At 38.7% G+C, this 22,414-nt stretch overlaps 1 protein-coding gene and 1 non-coding gene across 2 annotated transcripts in view; both read left to right on the top strand.

Annotated features, from left to right (window-relative positions):
• The window catches only part of GNAI3 (G protein subunit alpha i3), a 36,537-nt gene that overhangs the window by 1,587 nt on the left and 12,536 nt on the right, over positions 1-22,414 (top strand). Inside the window, exons 2-3 of the mRNA XM_047725454.1 lie at positions 18,712-18,754; positions 18,865-19,006. Coding sequence (XP_047581410.1) covers positions 18,712-18,754; positions 18,865-19,006 — 185 coding nt within the window. The remainder of the gene's footprint in view (positions 1-18,711; positions 18,755-18,864; positions 19,007-22,414) is intronic.
• Positions 21,591-21,735, top strand: LOC125099417 (U4 spliceosomal RNA). The gene has a single exon (XR_007127153.1). It is a non-coding gene; the product is annotated as a U4 spliceosomal RNA (small nuclear RNA).

The raw sequence follows: 22,414 nt of genomic DNA, 5'->3' as shown, positions 1-22,414 counted from the left end.
TCTGTTAGAGAAGAATAAGTAGGAGTAATAGTTTCTGTAAGCAGTAGAACCTTTTTTTTTTTTTTTTTCAATAGAACTTTTTAAAACAATTTTTGAGAAGAAGAAGTTGCTTTAGGAGAAGTGCCAAATTTTCATGGTGTAAAGCTCTGGAGAACAGAATGCACCACCATAAACCAAGGGTTATTTTGTATTCCAGGTTGTGCTGGGTCCCCATGCCAGTATCTTCATGTTGACGTATTTAGTGGTTTGTAGATTGCAGAAGCCCTAGGAACAGCTCTTTAGATATAGGGGGAAAGTTATGCATTGGAGCTTGAGCTTTTGGTTTGAATATCTGACCTTTCATAACACATGGATTCAAATTGTAATTCTAGACTGCCGCACTTTGTTTAACAGGTATCATTTGTGGATGAACATGGTCTGTGGCACATAGTGGATGCTTCTTAAATATTTACTAGTGTAAACCACTTAATGTTGGAGATTGCTTCTTGGGCTCTTTCAGATGTTTAACATAAGCCATAATACTCAAGGCATTAATGTTGTCTGTATTGATTGATTGGTTATGAAATGAAAGGTGTAGTTTCATCTTGCCTTGTTTTACGTTAGCCCATCAGAGATCCCCTCAGGACATTAGCTTAATGTAATACAGTTATAAACTGTGAGGCTTCTTCCAAATGGCAGGATTTGGCAGGCAGAATTTAGGCAAGCAAATGTCTGGAAAAATCTTTATTCGGGATTTTATAAATAGTGCATTTAATTAAAAACAAAATAAAACACATGATGACTTAACGAACTGCAAAAGCAGTAAGTAAAAATCAAAGTACTAAAACATTTGCTTTTAATTTTTACCAATTTCATTGTTTTAAGTAAGATTTTTTAATATTCTTGAGCAAGTTAAGTCAACAGATATAAATAGTTGCAGACACAGATGCTTTTGCTTGAACCATATCATAATGCACAGAAGTTAAAGTCATCCCTTATTTTCTTTAAGCAGAACACACTCATCAAGTATACGGATACCTTTTTTTTCGCTGTAGAATACCTCCTTTGATGCACATGCAAGTCATTTTTACTTCATCACTTTGAAACTGTCAAACTTAGTCTAGGTTGAGATATATTCAGTTACCTATGTTTTTCCTGGCACATAACAGGTGTTCATTAGATATTACTGGTTTTTGTTTGTTTTGTTTTGTTTTGTTTTTGAGGGATGTAGTTTAGTATAGTGATAACAGCAAGAGCTATGAAGTCAGACTATTTTAAATTCCAATTCCCATTTACCAGCTGTAACCTTGGGAAAGTTACTTAGTTTTGCTCTGCTCCATTTTCTCATCTTTAAAATAGAGAAAATAGAGGCACTATAGGAATGCTATGAGGATTAATATGATAATAATTTAAAGTGGAATACAGCCTGGCACATAGGATTAGCTCAGTGAATATTAGCTATTATTATTATTATTTATTTATTTTTTAAAAAATATTTTATTTATTTATTTGACACAGAGAGAGATCACAAGTAGGCAGAGAGGCAGGCAGAGAGAGAGGGGTCAGTAGGCTCCCCGCTGAGCAGAGAGCCCGATGTGATGTGGGGCTCAATCCCAGGACCCTGAGACCATGACCTGAGCTGAAGGCAGAGGCTTAACCCTCTGAGCGACCCAGGCACCTCGCTATTATTGTTATTATTAAATCAAAAATAATGTTAACAGATTATAGGTACTATAGAAATTCAAATTAAGAAGCCAGGGTGGGCTCAATTAGTTAAGGAATACTTAAGTGTTACAGTTTTTTGATTACCTTTGATTTGAATTTCCTTTAGGTGTGTTCTTGGGAAGATCTTGATAATGTCAAATTAATGTTTAATCACAATATTATGTAGGAAGACAAAATTATATTATGCAAAGCTTCCCAACTGGAGTGCAGTATATAGGATGGTATACAAGTGTGCTGTTTGTAAATTTTTTTATAGTTTTGAAATTTCATTTTTTTATTTTAAAATTTTTAAGGTTTTTATTTATTTATTTGACAGAGAGCTTGAGAGCACACAAGCAGGGGCAGCTGCAAAAGGAGAGGGAGAAGCAGGCTCCCCAGGGGGTGCAGGTCTCAATCTGAGGACCCTGGGATCATGACCTGAGCTGAAGGCAGGCACTTAATCGACTGATTAATTGACTGAGCCACCCAGGCGCCCCTATAGTTTTGAAATTTTATATCATTTTCATAACTGTTTGAAATTTTGCAACAGTTGAAATGATATTTGAACATTTTTTAGTATGATTTCTTCTTTAAACTTTGGAAACATGGCAGTTGCAAATATTAGGAAGGTTATGCTAATTAGTATTTAATATCATCTGTAATACTTTGTATTTTTCATGTCATAATTTTATGATATGAAGAAAATACATATTATTTTTTTCAAGCCCCTCCAGCTTACTTTAGTAAGCCTTAGAAATAATACTATCATTTTCAGTGTGTGCCATCATGTGACAAAAGTTGGGAAGCACTGGTATAATGAATGGATGAGAGTACTGCTTTCAGAGTTGCATAGAAATGAATTCAGTTCTCACCTTCATTTACTAGGTGTGAGACCCAGAGCATATAACTTAGCCAGTGAATCTTATTTTCACATATATAAGGTGGGGGTGATGTCTGTTTTATAATATGCGATAGGATAATATATGTAAAATGTTTAGCAGTAAGTATTCAGTATAGGTAACTTCTGTTATTATGATAATGTCTGTGAAAGCTTTTCATTTTAGCTACTTTTTTCAAGGGTGTTTCAGATAAATGAGTTTTTTCAAATAATATATTCTTTTCAAAGGTTTTCAAGGAATTTTAATAAATATCACTCTTGTGATATTAAAAAGAATTAAATACTATAATTTAGTTTTGTAAGTTATTGATGGTTTACTCCTGTGCTATCTTCAGATTTTATTTCTTGATAATTCCCCTTAGTAGATCTTGAGAAAACATTATTATGCAAAATGAGATTAATGCTTTGTTCTCTACGATATTTTTGGTGGTGGTATGTCAGAAATTAAGTTGCGTTCAAAGAATTAGGATCCTCGAATTCACTTAAACCTTAAGTATTTTCGTAATTAAGTAATTAAGTATTTGACTGAAATTAGTTTAATGTAATAACGCTGTTTAGGAAAACGTGAAAGACAGAAATTTATAAAGTGCACGTAATGTAAATGTTTAATAGAATATAAAGAGAAGAAACTGTTGTAGTGTTTGGTTTTCCCTCCAGTTTTAACTGTCTTCATTTTGGTAAAATTCTTTTTTCAGTGTTTAGAAAGTTAGAGTTACCTTTAAGCCTTTATCTCTCCAGGCTATCTGTTACCTGCTTAGCAGTCATCTGTATCATACATGTAATTGAAGCTGCTTGAGCTGAATAACATTGTCTTTGGAGCACTGTTTAATTGCCCCAGTTTTGACACAGTTCTCTATGTAGATGAAGTAACCTATTTTTCATGTCTTGATATTAGTAAGTTGTAACAGAAATGAATATATCAGATGCAAACCAAACAAAGAAGAACCGGAAAGACCAAATTTGTTTGACTTGTACCTGAATAATGGCCTGGTAATCTTAGAAACAAATTTCAGGAGGGTATAGTCTTTAGTGGATTTCCTTTGATTTTCAAATTGGACTTGGAAGATAAGAGATTTGTGGGATGCCTGGGTGGCTCTGTCGGTTAAGCGGCTGCCTTCAGCTCAGGTCATGATCCTAGGGTTCTGGGATCAAGTCCTGCATTGGGCTCCTCACTTGGCAGGGAGCCCGCTTCTCCCTCTGCCTGCTCTGCCTGCTGTTACCCCTTCTTGTGCTGTCTCTCTCTCTGATAAATAAATAAAATCTTTAAAAAAAAAAAAGTTTAAGAGATTTGTTAAGGGCTAGTGGAGATATTCGTGTGTTCATTGTTCCATTACTATTTTGCTGTTATGGACTTTTTTTTAAAAGATTTTATTTATTTGACAGACAGAGATCACAAGTAGGCAGAGAGGCAGGCAGAGAAGGGGGGAGGAGCAGGCTCACCGCTGAGCAGAGAGCCTGACTCGGGGCTGGATCCTAGGACCCTGGGATCATGACCCGAGCTGAAGGCAGAGGCTTTAACCCACTGAGCCACCCAGGCGCCCCTGGACTTCTTTTTGTTACCAAGTGTAATTCACAAATGGGTAAATGTTTTTAATATTCATACAAAAAGACTTTGAGTTTTTGGGATCATTGTTAGTGTTTTATATCTAGAAAAATTTTGTTGCTTAACTTTGAAATAGATAGTTTTCTAAATTTTTTCTAGTTGCTCACGTAAATCTACTGCTGTATAGTTAGGGATGTCTCACCATGATTAAAACATACACTTATTTATTTATTTATTTATAAAGATTTTATTCATTTATTTGTGTGAGAGCGAGAACAAGCAGAGGGAGTGGCAGGCAGAGGGAGAAGCAGGCTCCCTGCTGAGCAAGGAGCTCTATGTGGGTCTCTATCCCAGGATCCTGACTGAGCCATGGGCAGAGGCTTAACCAACTGAGCCACCGAGGTGTCCCCACCCTCTTGTATTGAAATTGTGCTTGTATCTCCTGCCCTTTTTTTTTTTTTAAGACTTATTTATTTATTCATTTATTTGGTAGTGGGCAAAGGGAGAAGAGAAGCAGACTCCCCACTGAACAGGGAGTCAGTCAGAGGCAGGGCTCAATCCCAGGATCATGACCCCAGCCAAAGGCAGACCCTTAGCCAACTGAGCCACCCAGGTGCCCCTCTCCTGCTTTTATTTATGTGGTCTGCTATTAATAGTTACTACTCTGGTGACATGGGGACCATATAAATCAGACTTCCTTAAAGCTAATTAGAAAGGTAGCTTGCTTCTTGTCATCTTGTAATTTCCTGTAGTAGTTGAATTTTAAAATCAAAATAGTAATCACTTGAACTTTAAGAGCTTATTATGGAGATCGTATACTGAATTTGGATTTCTGTTTTAGTCATGTATTGATAGCCCTAGTTTTTATACTTTTTTATTAAATGGAGAATGTTGTACGGAAATGGATTTTTCCCAGGACCTTGGAAATTATATTTTACAGATGTAAATTATAGGATTGTTTTAGAGTGACATGCTTTTGATGGAACATTTCCCCCTCTGTTTCATGAAGTTAGAACATCAGAACTGATAACTTCAAAACAGGGTTCTGTTTGATGTAATGATATAATCACTACCATGATTTACATAGATAAAGTAGTTCTGATGTATGTGTTAGGATAATGCAGTCTTAAACTTTCCATGGCAGTTATTTCAATGTTGAGTTAGTTATTATTTTTTTTTTTAATATTTTATTTATTTGACAGACAGAGATCACATGCAGGCAGAGAAGCAGGCAGAGAGAGGAAGGGAAGCAGGCTCTCCACCAAGCAGAGAGCCCGATACGGGGTTCGATCCCAGAACCCTGAGATCATGACCTGAGCTGAAGGCAGAGGCTTTAAACCACTGAGCCACCCAGGCGTCCCGAGTTAGTTATTTTTGAAAATAAACATTGAATGACTTCAGTTTAGTGATATAAATCTCTTTCACCATTTCTCAGCATTAATAAATCCTCACATATTTTGGTTCATTTCAGGTGGTTAAAAACTAATTTCCTTCCTTCCTTCCTCTGCTTCTCCTTTTTTTTTTTTTTTTTTTTTTAAGATTTTATTTATTTATTTGTGGGAGAGCCTGTGCGAGAGAGCACAGGGTAGGGGGGCCAGAGGGAAAAGCAGACTCCCTGGCTGGACAGGGAAGCCCACCACTCAGGGCTGTATCCCAGGACCTTGACCTGAGCCAGCAGACGCTTAACCGATTGGGCCACCCAGCTGCCCCCTCTTCTTTGCTTTTTTTGTTTGTTTTGGGGTTTTTGTTTTTTTTTTGTTGTTGTTTTTATTTTTTATCTTATATAAAAATATTATTTTTATATAATATCTTTATTGTATTATATATTTATATAAATGTATAATATTTATTTTTATCTTATATATCTTATATATTATAAATATATCTTATATTTTTATCTTATAAGAAATATATTTCTTACCCTTTCATTTTTGTTACTATGGTAATAAATAAAATAACTAATCCACATTCACATTTTCATCAATATTTATAGTTTTTTGAGTTTTTCTAGACTACTTACAAGTTTGTGTGTGTTTTGTTTTCAAAGATTTTATTTATTTATTTGACAGAGAGTACAAGCAGGAGGAGCAGCAGAGGGAGAGGGAGAACCAGGCTCCCCGCTCTGCATGGGGCTTGATCCCAGGCCCCCTGGGATAATGACCTGAGCCAAAGGCAGACTCCTAACCAACTGAGCCAGCTAGGCACCCTTACAAGTTTTTTTAATTAACTTTTTATTATGGGATAATTTCACGTTTATAGGAAAGTTGTAGAGATGTAAGTACATAGAGTACCTGTATACTCTTCACCTGGTTTCCCTTAATGTTGACATCTTACATAGCTATGGTACATTTGTCAACATTGCACAATATTGGTGCATTAATGTTAACTAAACTACATACTTTATTGGATTTCAGCAGTTTTTCCACTAATGTTCTTTTTCTGCTTCAGGACCCAATGTAGGACACTGCATTGCATTTAGTCAAGGCTCCTTTTTATTGAGCTTTTTGGTTTTCAGTGTTGGCAGTATCCCAAGGAGGCTCATTTATTAACTCATTTATGATTTGGTATCTCTGATCCTCTTTTATGTGCACAGGTACTTTCTTAGCCTGGAGATAAATGGGAAATAGACAAAACTCTTAAGCAGATAGGGGCGCCTGGCTGGCTCAGTCGTTAGGCAACTGCCTTTGGCTCAGGTCATGATCCCAGGGTGCTGGGATCGAGCCCTGCATTGGGCTCTCTGCTGGGCGGGAAGCCTGCTTCTCCTTTCTGCTTGTGCTCCCTCTCTCACTGTGTCTCTCTCTGCCAAATAAATAAATAAATAAAATCTTAAAAAAAACAAACAAACAACTCTTAAGCAGTTAAAGTTGTGGAGACACAGGAGTAAACAGTGGTTAATATGTATGGAATGTAGTTACAGAAGGAGTAGCTGATTTGGGGAGGAGGATGAAGAAACATGTCAGGGAAGTCCTCCCAGAGGAGGTGATATCTGACATGGACCTTAAGGGACAAATAGGAACTCTTAAGACAAAGACCAGAGGGAAGTGCATCCAGACAGAGGGAGTAATATGTACAAAACTCAGAAGTGTGAGTGAGCAAATAATTAGATTTGCCTGGGATAAAGGGTTAGTATAGGAGGAGTGTGGGAGATAAGGCTGGAAAGGTGTGCAGGGGATGTGGAGAGTGTTCTTTTGAACTTTTAGTCTTTAAAGCCATATTTTATTTTATAGCTAGAAATAAATATAGATATAATTTGGGGGAAATCATTTAGGGAATTTGCATTCTCCTCCCTCATTCCACTGCTAATTTATGCTGTAAAAAAAGGTTAGTAAAAGTAAATACATGTATGAATCCCAAACTTTTTGGGTTTTGACTTATAGCACTGATGAACATTTATATGGTAAGGGAAATTGAAATTGTAGGAATCCTTATGATCTGGCAACTCAGTTTATAATGGTTTGTTATTTGTGAATTTTTAAAATGTGGTATTTGCATTCGATTGAACAGATGTGTAGAAAAGTGCTATATGTTGCCCTCATACATACATACCTAAGTCTCCCATTGTTTGGGAGACTTAGGTAGGGAAATAATTCTAACATTTTTAAGTGTAAAATTTAGGGATATATGGGTTTTGGTGAATGGATGTAACATTACAATTAACTTTGGAGGGGGCGCCGGGATGGCTTAGTGGGTTAAAGCCTCTGCCTTCAGCTCGGGTCATGATCCCAGGGTCTTGGGATTGAGCCCCGCATTGGGCTCTCTGCTCAGCAGGGAGCCTGCTTCCTCCTCTCTCTCTCTCTCTCTCTCTCTGCTTGCCCCTCTGCCTACTTGTGATCTCTGTTTGTCAAATAAATAAATAAAATCTTAAAAAAAAAATTAACTTTGGAGGACACTCCATTACATATAAAAATTTATTTGTATGGTTTAAAACTGAGTATTTTACATTTCTATCACACGAAAATTTTGAGGCAGAGCTAGAAAGAAATACACCTTTGCAAAAATAGTTTCGGTCATGTACAATGTACATACTATATAATTTAGCGTTAGCACCAAAATGGCTATTTGGTGCCCTGCTTTTAAAGAAATAAAAGGAAACTTACTCACCAGAGGCCAAAATTAGAACATTGAGGCAGCCAGAGGATAATTCCTCTTCTTGCTCACAAATAACTGCTCCCTTAAGCATCTTTTTATATATCACAAAAGTGAAGAAGAAATCCCACTCTCCCAATTGGCTAGTTGCCCCAAGAGAACACATGATCTTTAGCGACACTCAAGTTACCTTTTTCATATCTTTAAGTGATAACATTTTGAGGAGAGCTATGTGGCGAAGTGAGCTGCTTTAGTCTAGGATTTCACATATTGTGATCTCGAACTTCAGGATGACTTCTTCTGTATCTTCTAGGGCAGAGTCCTCAGATAATCTGATTGGTTTTACTCATCATTTGGAGCTTGGACACACAGAATGTCGGCCCTCTGTCAGCCTATGACTGAGTGGTTTCTGTGTCAGGTGTTTACCCCTCTCTAGTCACAAAGAGAGGCATGACTCAGTTATGTGGGGGATTGCCTACTGAGGAGGCTAAGGAGGGGTTTCTCCAGGGGTTATGGGCAGGCATATATTCTGAAGTTATGTTTAATATATCAGTTAAGGTGTTTTTTGTTTTCTTTTTAAGATTTTATTAGGGAGCGAGAGAGAGAAAGAGAAAGAGCCAGAGCACTAGCTGGGGGAGGGGCAGAGGGAGAAGCAGACTCCTGGCTAACCACAGAGCCCACACAGAGCTTGATCCCAGGAACCCAAGATCACAACCTGAGCTGAAGTAAAATGTTTAACCAACTGAGCCACCCAGGCACCCCTGTATCAGTTAAGTTTTATCAAAAACTTCTTAAATGTGCTTTAAGTCTTTTTGGCTGTTGGTATGTGATTGCTTCCCAGAAAACTCTTTTTCAGGGGCACCTGGGTGGCTCAGCCTGTAAAGCTTTTGATTTTGGCTCAGGTCCTAATATCAGGGTTGTGAGATCCAGTCCCAGATCCTACTCCATGCTGGGCTAGGAGGCTGCTTGAGATTCTCTCTTCCTCTTTCCTGCTCCTCCACTCTCCCTCTCCAAAGGAAAAACATCTTTTTCACAGTAGAGACCCATTATCTCTGTCCTAATCACAACGTACTGCTTTTACCTTTAATATATTTATTCATTTATTCATTCACTGAACAAGTATTTGAGTACTATGTTTCATGCACTCTTTTAGGTGTTGGGATATGGGATGTTCAGGACAGATTTGTAGCAGTTTATTTCACTGAACTGGATGGTGGGTGCAAGGGAGCTGGGGCAGGGTTTGAGAGGTTTAGAGGGGAATAAGGAGAATAGAGCTTGTGAGTGATTTCGACTGTCAGGTGTAGTTGTGGGGTGAGAGTTGAAGACCTCTGCCAGGAAGGGGTGTGGCGATGAATAAAGATAGCAGAGGAATGGAAATCTTCTGTTTCTGTTAACTGCCCACATTGAAAATTCCATTCATGGCAGCTGGCATTTACAAAATGTGATTAGGCAACTACGGAATCTCATAGAAACTCAAGCCGTTCATCCCACAGTTATTATGTGCCTTCTCTGTCCTAGATATGAGGGGGTAGTAGAAACAAAAAGAAGGCATTGTTTTGTGCTTTCGAGGAGTGTGCTTTTTTGAGTTTAGGACTAATGGAGTCATGAACAGGTACAAACCCAAGTAATTACAGTAATTTGACCAAGTATTAGTGTTGTGGTGTTTGACACTAGCTAAAGGGCCAGGTTGAGCTTTGTCAGGGTGCCTTTGAGGAAGAAGTACACAGATGTGGAAGGGTTTTCAGGTCATACTAGAAAGAGTTTAATTATCATTTTAGTAAAAATCAAGAAAACCAATTAGTTTATGAAAAGCAAGATTAGGATCTGGAAAGATAGTCAAATAATTTTTTTTAGAGTAGCCAGACCTGGCTAGAGATAAAAAGAGGCAGGGAAGGACAGTTTAGGACTTAGTTTTGGAAGTTAATCTCTAGGACTTCTGCAGAAAGGTAAAGACTGTGTCAGCCATCAGGAGTAATATCTCCCTTAAGAGGGAATGGAGATGGTTTTGGCAAGGAGTTGGAAGTTTGAGTTGAATAAGGTTTCAGGGATGTTCGTAAGTAGAGGCTTGGCACGCTTAAGAGGGACAGTGGCCTAGGTAAAGTGATTATTTTGATATTTTAGGCTATGGATACTTGCTGATTTCACAGATAGATCTAACTGCACCATGTGACCACACATTCCTTAACTTATTTGTATTTGTGTCCTGCAGTTCCAGGCACATAAAAGAGACGTGTTTGGTTTAAAAAAAAAAAATTTTTTTTTTTTTTTTTAATTTGCTCCATAATGTTTTTCCCATTTGTAATTCTGCTAATGGGTGGGCTGTGGAGAGATCAAGAAGAGTGCCTTGGTCTAGCACTGGCTAGAGTGTTATCTAAAAATAGTGCCATATTGAGACTTAGCTATGCAGACCTCCAGAAAGAGGGCTATGTCCTAGTTATAATATGTGCTTTTAGAAATTTCAGGATTTCTCCACAGAAACAAAGGAGTATTTAAAAGGAAAGATGTTTCAGTTGTTCCTGGAATAACCACGAGTACTCATTCAGTGGTATAGAACCCTTTGAGGAACATTCAAGGAAAAGCTGTAAGGAGTACAGATGGGTGAGAATGTGGGAGAGGAGGTAGAGGTAGTTAGGAGTATCTAAGGGCTGAAAATATATTTAAGGAAGAGACTGTTTTTGTTCCTCCTGGTGGGGTAGAGAAAATGATTAATGGTTTGACATAGTTTGCTGTAGCATTTACGGTCTAAATTGCTGTTTTAGCGTGTGAATCCAGACTTCATCTAGGGTTTATTATTGTGAACTAGCTGATAAGTAGTTACATCATTTCTGCTGGGAATTTGAACCAACCCCAGTATCTATAAAGAGGTTTTATTAAGTTAAACTTTTGGGGACTTAACATTACTGAGTGGTATTCCAGTGAAATCCGCATTCACGAATAATAGCAGGTAACATTTATTGAATATTTACTACAGCGGGTACTGTTCTAAGCATCTCCTATTGACCCTTATTTTACAGATAAGTAAGTTCATTGTGCCTGAAGGCAGGGAGTGTAAAAGCATAATGTAGTTTCTTGGACTGGCTTTAAGTTTTCTTTTAATCAAAGCGGAAAAAGGCAAAAAGAAGATAGTAGGTGACACAATGTTTCTGAGTATCAGCCATCTTTTTGTGTTAATTTCTATGTATCTTATTTATTAAAGATTTATTTGAGAGAGAGAGAGGAGAGAACAAGAGCTGGGATGTGGGGCGCAGGAGAGGGATAAGCAGACTCCCCACTGAACAGGGAGCCCCACGCTGGGCTCCGTCCTGGGACTGCAGGATCATGACCTGAGCAGAAGGCAGATGCTTAACCGACTGAGCCACCCAGGCATGCCTGGCATCAGTTTTTAAAATCAGTGTTACAGGACCCCTGGGTGGTTCAGTTGGTAAGCTTCTGCTTTTGGCTCGGGTCAGGATTCCTGAGTTCTGAGATCAAGTCCTGTATCGGGCTCCCAGCTCAGTGGGGAGTCTGCTTCTCCCTCTGCCCCTCTCCCTGGTCATGCACACACTCACTCTCTCCCTCTCCTGCAAAAATGGATAAGTAAAATCTTTTAAAAAAATAACATCAGTGTGTATGTAAGTTGAATGTGTTTACTCATGATGATTTACTTATATTAGCAGTTCACTGGCCTATAAAAATTTTGCAAAGACATTATAACCATCTCTTGTTTTTCATACCTGTAATGTAGTATATATTGCAGGAAGAAGTAGGGAGAACACATGATGGTGTCTGCTGTCCAGTAGCTCCTTAAAAATATTTTATTTGTAATACAAATATTACAAATAATACAAATATTAAATTTGTATTTATTTGTAAAAATACAATATTATGTACTGGTGAATTATTTTTCATCAGACCTTGTTGGTGATCATACTTACCTGCACACATACTTCTTACTCATTCTATTTGATTTTTTTTAAAGATTTTATTTATTTATTTGACAGAGGGAGAGAGAGAGCAAGCAAGCAAGCATAAGCAGGGGGAATGGCAGAGGGAGAGGAAGAAGCAGGCTCCCTGTTGAGCAAGGAACCTGACATGGTGCCCCACCCCAGGGTTCTGGGATTATGACTTGAGCCAGAAGCAGACACTTAACCAGCTGAGCCACCCAGGTGCCCCTATTTGATTGTTAATAAGATTTTTCTGTGGGTGCCTAGGTGGCTCAGTTGTAAAGTGTCTGCCTTCAGCTCAGGTCATGATCCCAGGGTCCTGGGATTAAGCCCCACATCAGGCTCCCTGCTCAGTGGGAAGCCTGCTTCTCCCACTCCCCCTGCTTGTGTTCCTTCTTTTGCTGTCTCTCTCTCTCTGTCAAATAAATAAATAAAATCTTCAAAAAAAAAAAAAAGATTTTCTAAATTAATTCTACCCTTTCATCCTCTGCAGATTATCTGCCCTCTTTTATTGAGAAGACCATCTAACTTGGCTATTTCTCCCCCTTTTCTCTCAAAAATCTCTATAGTTTCCTCCTTTATCCTTTCTTCCTCTTTATGTAAGATGTCATTTAGATATATATTGTTTTAAGGATGAGTCTTCTAAGTCGAACTGATTCCATTCCCTCCTGTTGTTGGGACCTTTCAGACGTTTTCCTCTGTAAATCCTGTCCCCTGCCCATTTCCTTCCCTCCTGCCTGAAGTCATCATCAGTTCCTGCCTCTCCAAGCCATAGGTTGTATCTTTGCAGTTCCTTTGAATTCCAGTTCCATTCTTTGTTTCCATAATATTACTACCCTGGTAGATTGAAGATGGACAAATGAATTTCTCCTTAAATTTGTGATGAATTTTGAAAGAAGATAGGTTAAAAGATGTTAAAAAAAAAAAAATTAAGTTCCAAACATCACAGAGGGAGATGAGATGTGAGAAGCAGTTTAAAACCTAAGAGCAAGATGTTATTAGAGAGGGAACTTATTACCGAAGTTTTGGAGCACAGAGGATTGAAGTAAAAATGAAGAGTTCAGGGGTACCTGGGTGGCTCAGTGGGTTAAGCCTATGCCTTTGGCTCTGGTCATGGTCCCAGGGTCCTGGGGTCAAGCCCCGCATCACCACCCCCCGCCCCGCCCCGCTCAGCAGGGAGCCTGCTTCCCTACCCCCACTCTGCTTGCATCTCTGCCTACTTGTGATCTCTGTCAAATTAAGAAAAAAAAAAACTTAAAAAATGAAGCGTTCAGACCTAATAATAAAGGGTTATAGAAAATGTTAGAGAATTATTAGTGCCATTTGGAAATGATTAGAAGAGGGGCTTTGAGCTGGAAGTTTCAAAAAATTAGAGCAGTAACATACAGTAGGTGCAGTGTCAGGCTCAGCCATGTGAAGAATAGAAAGGATTAATTTGAGAAATGCATAAGAAGAGAGATTTCATTACAGCTTGATGTAAGGCGAGAAGAGTGAGTGGGTTCCAGATGATTCTTAGATTTCGTACTTGGAAGAAAGGTAAGATGGTAGCACTTCTTGATGATCTGGAAGCTGCATGGGTCAAAGACTTGGTATAAAGCAGTTCTTTTTTTTTTCCCTCTCCAATTCATTCTTTATTTCTATAAAATGCCCTGGAATCCCAATAAGATAAATCTTATATTTAGTTTTGTATTCAGTAAGAGGTGCCTTTAAGAGGTGAAACTGGATGCCTAGTAAAACCTTGGGTGGATATATGTAGTTTGATAGAAGATAAAGAGAAGGACAAAGGGACATCAGGGAACCTTGAAAAAACTTGAGAGAGGCAGGGCAACATACTTCTTTAAAATTAGCACCTTCATAGGATAAACTTAATGAAATGGGTAGAAATTGATTCTTTTTAAATTTTTTTAAAGGTTTTATTTATTTATTTGACAGAGATCACAAGTAGGCAGAGAGGTAGGCAGAGAGAGAGGAAGGGAAGCAGGCTCCCCACTGAGCAGAGAGCCTGATTCGGGGCTCTATCCCAGGACCCTGGGATCATGATCTGAGCCGAAGGTGGCAGAGGCTTTAACCCACTGAGCCACCCAGGCGCCCCTAGAAATTGATTCTGAGAGTAATAGACTCATTGATTATTTCATTCAGTCCAACATAAATGGTAGAAATCCTGTTTTCAATATGTAAAAGAATGTGAACATTAGTTCATTGACCTCTGCTTCTCGTAGTAAATTTAGTAACTGGTGCTAACATGGGATCATCTAGGAATTTTGTGTCTTTTAAATTTTTTTTTTTTAAGATTTTTTATTTATTTATTTGACAGAGAGAGAGATCACAAGCAGGCAGAGAGGCAGGCAGAGAGAGGAGGAAGCAGGCTCCCTGCTGAGCAGAGAGCCCGATGCGGGACTCCATCCCAGGACTCCGAGATCATGACCTGAGCCGAAGGCAGCGGCTTAACCCACTGAGCCACCCAGGCGCCCCCGGAATTTTGTGTCTTAAACTAGTATTTCAAATATAGTGGGTATGCTTTTGTATTCTCTTCAGAATTGAATCTTTTTTTTTTTTTTTTTTTTTTGTAGGTATGCATGGCAGAAAGCACTTTTTAAAAAAGATTTATTAGAGAGTGAGTAGGCATGCAGGCAGGAAAGCAGAAGTGGGGAAGAGAAAATCCTCAAGAAGATTCCTTACTGAGCACAGAGCCCAATAGGACGCACGGCTCAGTCCCAGGAACCTGAGATATGACCTGAGCCGAAATCGAGAGTTGGCTACTCAACTGACTGAGCTCCCCAGTCACCTCTGGAGAAAGCACTTCTTTCTAGCAATATCATTAAAAAGTTCTTTGTGTTAGTTAACATAAATAATTAGTGCTACCCCTATTTATTATTAGAGGATAAGAGCAGAGATAAAGTCAAATAAATACTTCCTTTTTGAGTCTGTAAAAATGTAGATGCCTGGAATTTTAAAATTATTTGAATTTTATTTTAACTAACAGTTTGGGTTGGTAGTGTTGAGAAATATTTAGTAAAGGATCATGCTTATTAAGCTTTAGTAATATATCTGTTCAACAATACTTTCTTGTCTAGCCAATTTATGTCATGCCCAGTTCTAGGCCCTGGGAATACAAGGAAGAATAAACCATTATGGGGTTTATATTTTAGTGAGATAGAAAATGAACAGATTGTAATGTGAAGAAGTGATAAATGCTTTGAAAAAATATAACCTAGAGTGGGGAGAGAGAGTATGATGGGGTGGGGACTATTTAGATTAGTCAGGGAAGGCTCTTTTGAGGGAAGAAGAAAGTCTTAAAAAAGTTACTCCAGCGGGGGCTGGGGGGGTAGGAAAAGAATAAATGAAACAAGATGGGATCGGGAGGGAGACAAACTAAAAGAGACTTTTAATGTCATAAAACAAACTGAGGGTTGCCAGGGGGAGGGGTGTAGGGAGAGGGTGGTGGGGTTATGGACATTGGGGAGGGTATGTGCTATGGTGAGTGCTGTGAAGTGTGTAAACCTGGCAATTCACAGACCTGTACCCCTGGGGCTAATAATACATTATATGTTTATAAAAAATAAAATAAAAAAAAATTGAAACCTCTATTTAAAAAAAAAAAAAAAAGTTACTCCAGGCAGAGGGAATAGTAAATGGCAAAGAGCATGAATTAGGATCTAGCTCACTGAGAACCAGTTTGGTATGTTGGAAGAAAGGCAAGAAAACTGGTCTGACAGGAGCAGAGAGAATGAAGTTGAGAATGATAGGAATTGAGGGTGAAGTGATACTCGGGCCAGAGCACGGTTGACCTTATTGCCTGTGGGTTTTATTTTGAGTGTACAGTTGAGATACAACATGGAGTTAGAGGTGCCAACACCTCCACACCCCACATACTGAAAAATTTTTGTAAAACATTTTGACTCCCCAAAATTTAATAACCTGCTGTTGATTGGAAGTCCTATCATAATATAGTCAGTTAGCATATATTTTGTTTGTTATATGTATCATATATTGCGTTCTTACAATAAAGTAAGCTAGAGAAAAGAAACTTATGAAGAAAATATTACAATACTGTACTGTGTTTATTGAAAAAGAAAAAGAAAAGAAAAAGTCGTGTTAAGTGGACCTGTGTAGTCCAAACCTGGGGGCAGAGTTGTGACATGATTTTTTTTTTTTTTTTTTTTAAACAAAGTTCAGCGCAGCTACTGAGTGGAAAACTAGCTATAGGAAAGGCAAGGTCTCAAGTGGTAGACCATTTAGGAAGCTTTAACAGTGATCTAGGCTTGTGGTTTCCAATGTATTCATGATGGTCCATGTGGTACAAGAAAAACTGTTACAGGTGTATTTATACTTTTTTTAATTTTTATTTTTTTAATTAAGGTGGGGGAGTTGGGAGAGCCTGGTGGTGGGTATTAAGGAGGGCACGTATTACAAGGAGCACTGGGTGTGGTGCATAAACAATGAATCTTGGCACACTGAAAAAATAAAATAAAAATCTGTAACATGGATTCTTAACCAAAAATAAATAAATAAATAAAATGTATATGCAGTATTGAGGAAAAAAATTATGCTTCATTAATATTTGATACACATATTGGTACTGGTGCCACATTCCATTTGTGTATTAGTTACATGTGACCTACCATTTTTGGCTTGAGCAACTGGGTGAGTGCTGGTATTTACTGAGGTGAGAAAACAGGGAGGAACAGTTCATGTTTGGGGGTAAGCATAGGGGAACAGTAGCTCAATTTGGGGAATTTTAAGTTTGAGATGCCTCTTAGAAATCTAATGAGATTTATCAGGTAGGTGGTTTAGATGTATGACTCTGGAGCCAAGGTGAGAGATAATAAATTTGGAAATCATTAGCGTCACAGTATACAACAACTTTGAGCCAAACTGTGTGAATACAAATTTCAGCATTGCCACTTACTGACTTTAATTGTGGACAAGTTAACTTGTCATCTCTCTGCTTCATTTACCTCACCTATAAAATGGAAATAAGTGTTTGCCTCACCAGGTTATTGTGAGGATTAAATGAATTAATAAAAGCAGAGTGCTTAGAACAGCATCTGGCATGCAGTACACACTAGATACTATTATTATCAGTTTATGAATGGTGTTTAAGACCAGGAGATTAGATGAGATGAGCTAGGGAATGAATGTAGGTAGAGAAAAGGGCCCAGTGAAGGAGTGCTCAAATAGTAGAACCTTTAAGATTCAGAGACAGGAGGGAGGAGACCGAGGGGTAGGGTAGGGGTACTGACCAGGAAGTTGTGGGGTCTTGGAAGCCTGCCTACTGAAGGAAACATTTCAAGGGAAGAAGTCCTCATTGGACAAATTCTGCTCAAGAGGTCGAGTAAGATGAGGACCTGGAATTGATCAGTGGGTTTGTTAAACAAATGGAATTTGTTGGTGACCATGAGAAGTGGTTTCAGTGAGAGTGGTGGATAAGAATATCTGATTGGAGTGGGTTAAGGAGAGAATTGGAGGTACAGAATTGGAGAACATGAGTATAGACAACTCAGAGGAGTTTTCTGCAAAGAGAAGGAGAGAAAAATAGAGTGGTAGAGGAATATGTGTGGAGTCAAGGAAAGGTTGGAGTGGGGGTGTGTGTTGATTTAAAATGCAAGATAATGCAGCAAGCAAGCTTCTGTACTGATGAGAGTTCCCCAGTGGGAAGAGAAAACTTCACATATGAGTAACTTGGGATATTTACAGTAGCCAAGACCTTGAGTAGGTAAAATCTGGTAGTTTAAGGCACAACTGGAGGGATTAGTCTTAGAGACTGGCAGGGACTCTTCATCCATTGTTGAAGGTAGAGAATATTATTGGGGGGCGGCTATAGATAGATTGGTGGATTTGGTTTTTGAGTGCTTTAATTTTTCTAAAAAAGAGAGGGTCATCAGGTGAGAGTCAGAAGTGAGAAGGAGTTTGTAAAGTTTGAGAGAGGGAGAGGAAGTTGTGTGAAATAGTCATCTTTGAAGATGGAAAGTGAATTGACTGGGGAAATGCAGGTGAAATGTCAAGGAGTTCCAAAGGCTGACCTGACAGTTGGTGATCATTAAAGTGATTCCAGCTGACAGACTAGGAAATGTGGTCTTGAGAGCTTATGCAGTGAAAAAGAAGTGGGGACAGTGCTTTCTCTGCTTCTATTTTGAACTCTTGCCACATGACTGAGAGGATTGCTCTTGGAACATTCCTCAGATCCATGGATATTGACAGAGAAATTAATTAAAGTGAATAGGCAAAAAATGAGTCATTTCACTTTTGCCTATGTTCAGTTTCTATATCATGATATTTCACATAGAAGATGAGTTCCTAGAGGTGTTCATATTGCCATATCTCCTTGAGCATGCCTACTTTACACAAAATCAAGTAGGTTCTGGGCTACTTTTAGTGAATTATATTTGGCTGCTAAATTATGTTAAAGTAAAAAACTCTAATAGGGAAAGCTTAGTAATTTTTCTTGTTAGAAAGCCTCACTTAAAGTTTTCCCTAGGACCTGTGGTTTCCATTCGTCTAGGATTATCACTCATGTTGATATCATACTTTGTGTTTGATTACAAGTGAGTTCAAAGTCTGGTTTTCTTTTCTTTCAGGTGCCGGAGAATCTGGTAAAAGTACCATCGTGAAACAGATGAAGTAAGTTGGAACATGGCATTTTATAAAACCACATTTCCTCATAATGCATGAAAGTCCATAGTATCTTTTTTTTAGGTCCATGGTAATGATTTGTGGTTTTCTTTTTAAAGAATCATTCATGAGGATGGCTATTCAGAGGAAGAATGTAAACAATATAAAGTAGTTGTCTACAGCAATACTATACAGTCCATCATTGCAATCATAAGAGCTATGGGACGGCTAAAGATTGATTTTGGGGAAGCTGCCAGAGCAGTAAGTGTTTCTCATTTCTTCTTCACTTACTTTCTTTTAGTAGATGGGTTAAACAAAATATGTTTCATCTTTTAGGGAAATGAATTTAAATAACAAGATAAGATGTAGCCAAGTACTTTGTGCTCATTCGAAAAGTATTAGCCATCTGCTTTAGGAGATACTCGATTACCACCACAAAGAGGAGTCAAGGAAATGGGATTGTGTGGATATCCTGTAGGTTTCTGTGACAGCCATTTTTTATTCACTCTATTATAGCACAGTATTATTTAATAGTAGTAGATGCTAGTAAATTGAAATTATCTAAAAGAGATAGCTCTGCTTTCTGCGGTGTAAAGATAAAAGGCACATTTCAGTCTCCTAAAATATACTTGAGGGGCGCCTGGGTGGCTCAGTGGGTTAAGCCGCTGCCTTCGGCTCGGGTCATGATCCCAGGTCCTGGGTTCGAGCCCCGCGTCGGGCTTTCTGCTCAGTGGGGAGCCTGCTTCCTCCTCTCTCTCTGCCTGCCTCTCTGCCTACTTGTGATTTCTCTCTGTCAAATAAATAAATAAAATCTTAAAAAAAAAAATAAAATAAAATATACTTGAAAAGGACATGAACACTGGGGAGCCTGGGTGGCTCAGTGGGTTAAGCCTCTGCCTTCGGTCATGATCTCAGGGTCCTGGAATTGAGCCCTGCATCGGGCTCTCTGCTCAGTAGGGAGTCTGCTTCCTCCTCTCTCTCTGCCTGCCTCTCTGGCTACTTGTGATCTCGCCTGTCAAATAAATAAACAAAATCTTAAAAAAAAAAAAAGAAAAGAAAAGGACATGAACACTAAGTCAAAATTTTAAGGACAGTTTTTAGGTATTCAAAAATACCATATCCCTGTACTACATTGGACAGTAACCTATGCAGTTGGATTATATCATGTCCTAGGATAATTCCTGTATATGTCAGATATTTAAAAGTTGTGTTGATTAATTATAATACTTAGTATGCCATGAAGTTCTTGTTTATAAATTAGGATGTTTGATGCAGCAGGGGAGGGCCAAAATGAAGGCAAGAGATCTATCATATCTCCAGCTGTACTCCTAAGAGAAGGCTGGGAATGTATAGAACAATTTCCTAGAACTAAGGGAGTCATCAGCTGTGTTCAGGATGCTGTTCTTAGGTGCTGTGGACAATAAAAGGAAGTGACTTGGGGAGGCTGCCTGGGAAGGCAGAGCCCATGTGTCTGTGAGGTAGCTTAGGAACTCATAGATGCTTTCAATTTATCAATTAACAAGCTATTATTAATGCAGATTAATATTCAGTAGACAAGTGGGGAAATTGTTGCTGGGAAAAATCATAAAAGAGTGGTTATAATTGGATGATATTTGACTAGGAATCCTAGAAGTGAAATAAGGGAAGAGAGGAGGTGGGGTGACGTAAAATGTGAAATTGTAAAATGTAAATGTAAAATGATTGGGAGAGAAGAGCAGCAGAAGAGGGGACAAGGAAATGTGTGAGGCATGACTTTTATGTTTTTGTAAAAAAAAAAAAAAAGGTGCTGCATCACAATTAGAAACTTTGTTTTTGGGACGCCTGGGTGGCTCAGTTGGTTAAGCAGCTGCCTTCGCCTCAGGTCATGATCCCAGCGTCCTGGGATTGAGTCCCGCATCGGGCTCCTTGCTCGTCGGGGAACCTGCTTCTCCCTCTGCCTCTGCCTGCCATTCTGTCTGCCTGTGCTCGCTCTCTCTCCCTCGCTCTCTCTGACAAATAAATAAATAAAATCTTAAAAAAAAAAAAAAAAGAAACTTTGTTTTTCTAAGCCTCTGAGAAGGAGAAATAGGATAGGGAATCTAAGAATAAGCAGTGCATTTCTGTCTTACATCTTTCCATCATTTCTCTACCTTCTGCTTTTGTTTCCTTCTTTTTCTTTCTTCCCTCTGCTCCCCGCCCCCACCAAGCTCTCTCCAGTGTTCTTATTTTCCTCCCTTTCCTCATGCCTTCCTGTCACCTAACTCTACTTCTCTGTTGTGTTCACCCGATCCAGTAACTGGTCCATGCTACTGCATTTAGTCCTTTCCCTCTCTTTGTTGGCTTTTTCTTCATCTCAGTTATTTATGCCTTCTTTCCATTTCTTCTTTTTTTATTTCTGTCTGTCCTCTTTTATATCTCTTGATCATCCCTCCTTTCTTTTCTTTCCATTGTCAAATTTGTTGTTATTTAATGTTTGGGTCCTCACACTACTTTATCACCAATACAGTTGACATTTTCTGTCCTTGTCCAGTTGCGCTGCTGTAATAAAATACCACAGACTTAGTAGATCATAAACAACAGACATTTATTGTGTCCACTTCTTGGGGTTGGAAGTCTGAGGTCAGAGTGCTAGCATGGTCAGGTGAGGGCCCTGTTCAGTTTTAGGCTTCTCACTGTGTCCTCACATGGCAGAAGGAGAAGGGAGCTCTCAGGACTCCCTTTTTAAGAGCACTACCCCTTCCCTTCCCTTTTACCTTTCCTTTTTCTTTTCATTCTTTGGGACCTGGGTTTATTTTTAAATACCTGACAAGTAAGGGGGTAGAATAAAGCAGAATTATCAGAGTTTGCATAGCCCTTTTCTGTCCTCTTTATAGCTCAGTGGCAGCATCGTAGCCAATGAGGTTTATCCGAGGCACGATTATTGCTAATTGAAAACTTTTCTCATGTTTTAGATTTAAAAACTAGCCACTTACAGAGCTTTTTGACTCATGAGTTTTGATCAAATCTCTTTGTAACTTTCTTTTCCTCTTACTGTCTTCTCCCTCCCCTTATTTACAGGACTTTAATTCCTTGGGGAATCTAGAAACTGAATTTTTCCCTGAGGGATTTATTTCCCTCACTAGGCTTCCAGGCTTCTTAAATAACTCAGTCTCCTCTTCTTCCTGTTCCTCTGTCTGAACTGAAGAGGGGAGAAGAGAATATTTTTTCCTTAAACTTGATTAATATTTTACTCCCTCTGACGTGTTTAGATTTTACCTTTTATAGGCTAGTTTTTTCATTTCTCTTTTTATTGTAGGCTTCCTTTAACAGAATGGGAATGTGTTACATATGCCTATCAGAAAAACCTATCAGTTTTTCTGTCAAAAAATCATGAGTAAGGGCGCGTGGGTGGTTCAGTCAGTTAAGCATCTGCCTTTGGCTCAGGTCGTGATCCCAGGGTTCTGGGATTGCCCCATGTTAGGCTTCCTGCTCTGCGGGGAACCTGCTTCTCCCTCTTCCTCTGCCTGCCCCCTCTTCTGTGTCCAATAAATAAATAAAATCTTAAAAAAAAATCATGAGTAAGCAGGATAGAGATCTGTAGGCCATTCAGAAGAGATCTTTTTAAGAGATGGTGGTATGTGGTAGGGGGGCTGAAATCATTCCTCAGCTCAGCTCCACACTTCTAACTACAGTGGAGTGAGTAGGGGGAAC

Source organism: Lutra lutra, chromosome 4 (genome assembly GCF_902655055.1).
Source record: "Lutra lutra chromosome 4, mLutLut1.2, whole genome shotgun sequence".
Lineage (NCBI taxonomy): Eukaryota > Metazoa > Chordata > Mammalia > Carnivora > Mustelidae > Lutra > Lutra lutra.
Note: the sequence above shows the minus strand (reverse complement) of the source record. Positions and strands in the feature narration are given on the sequence as shown.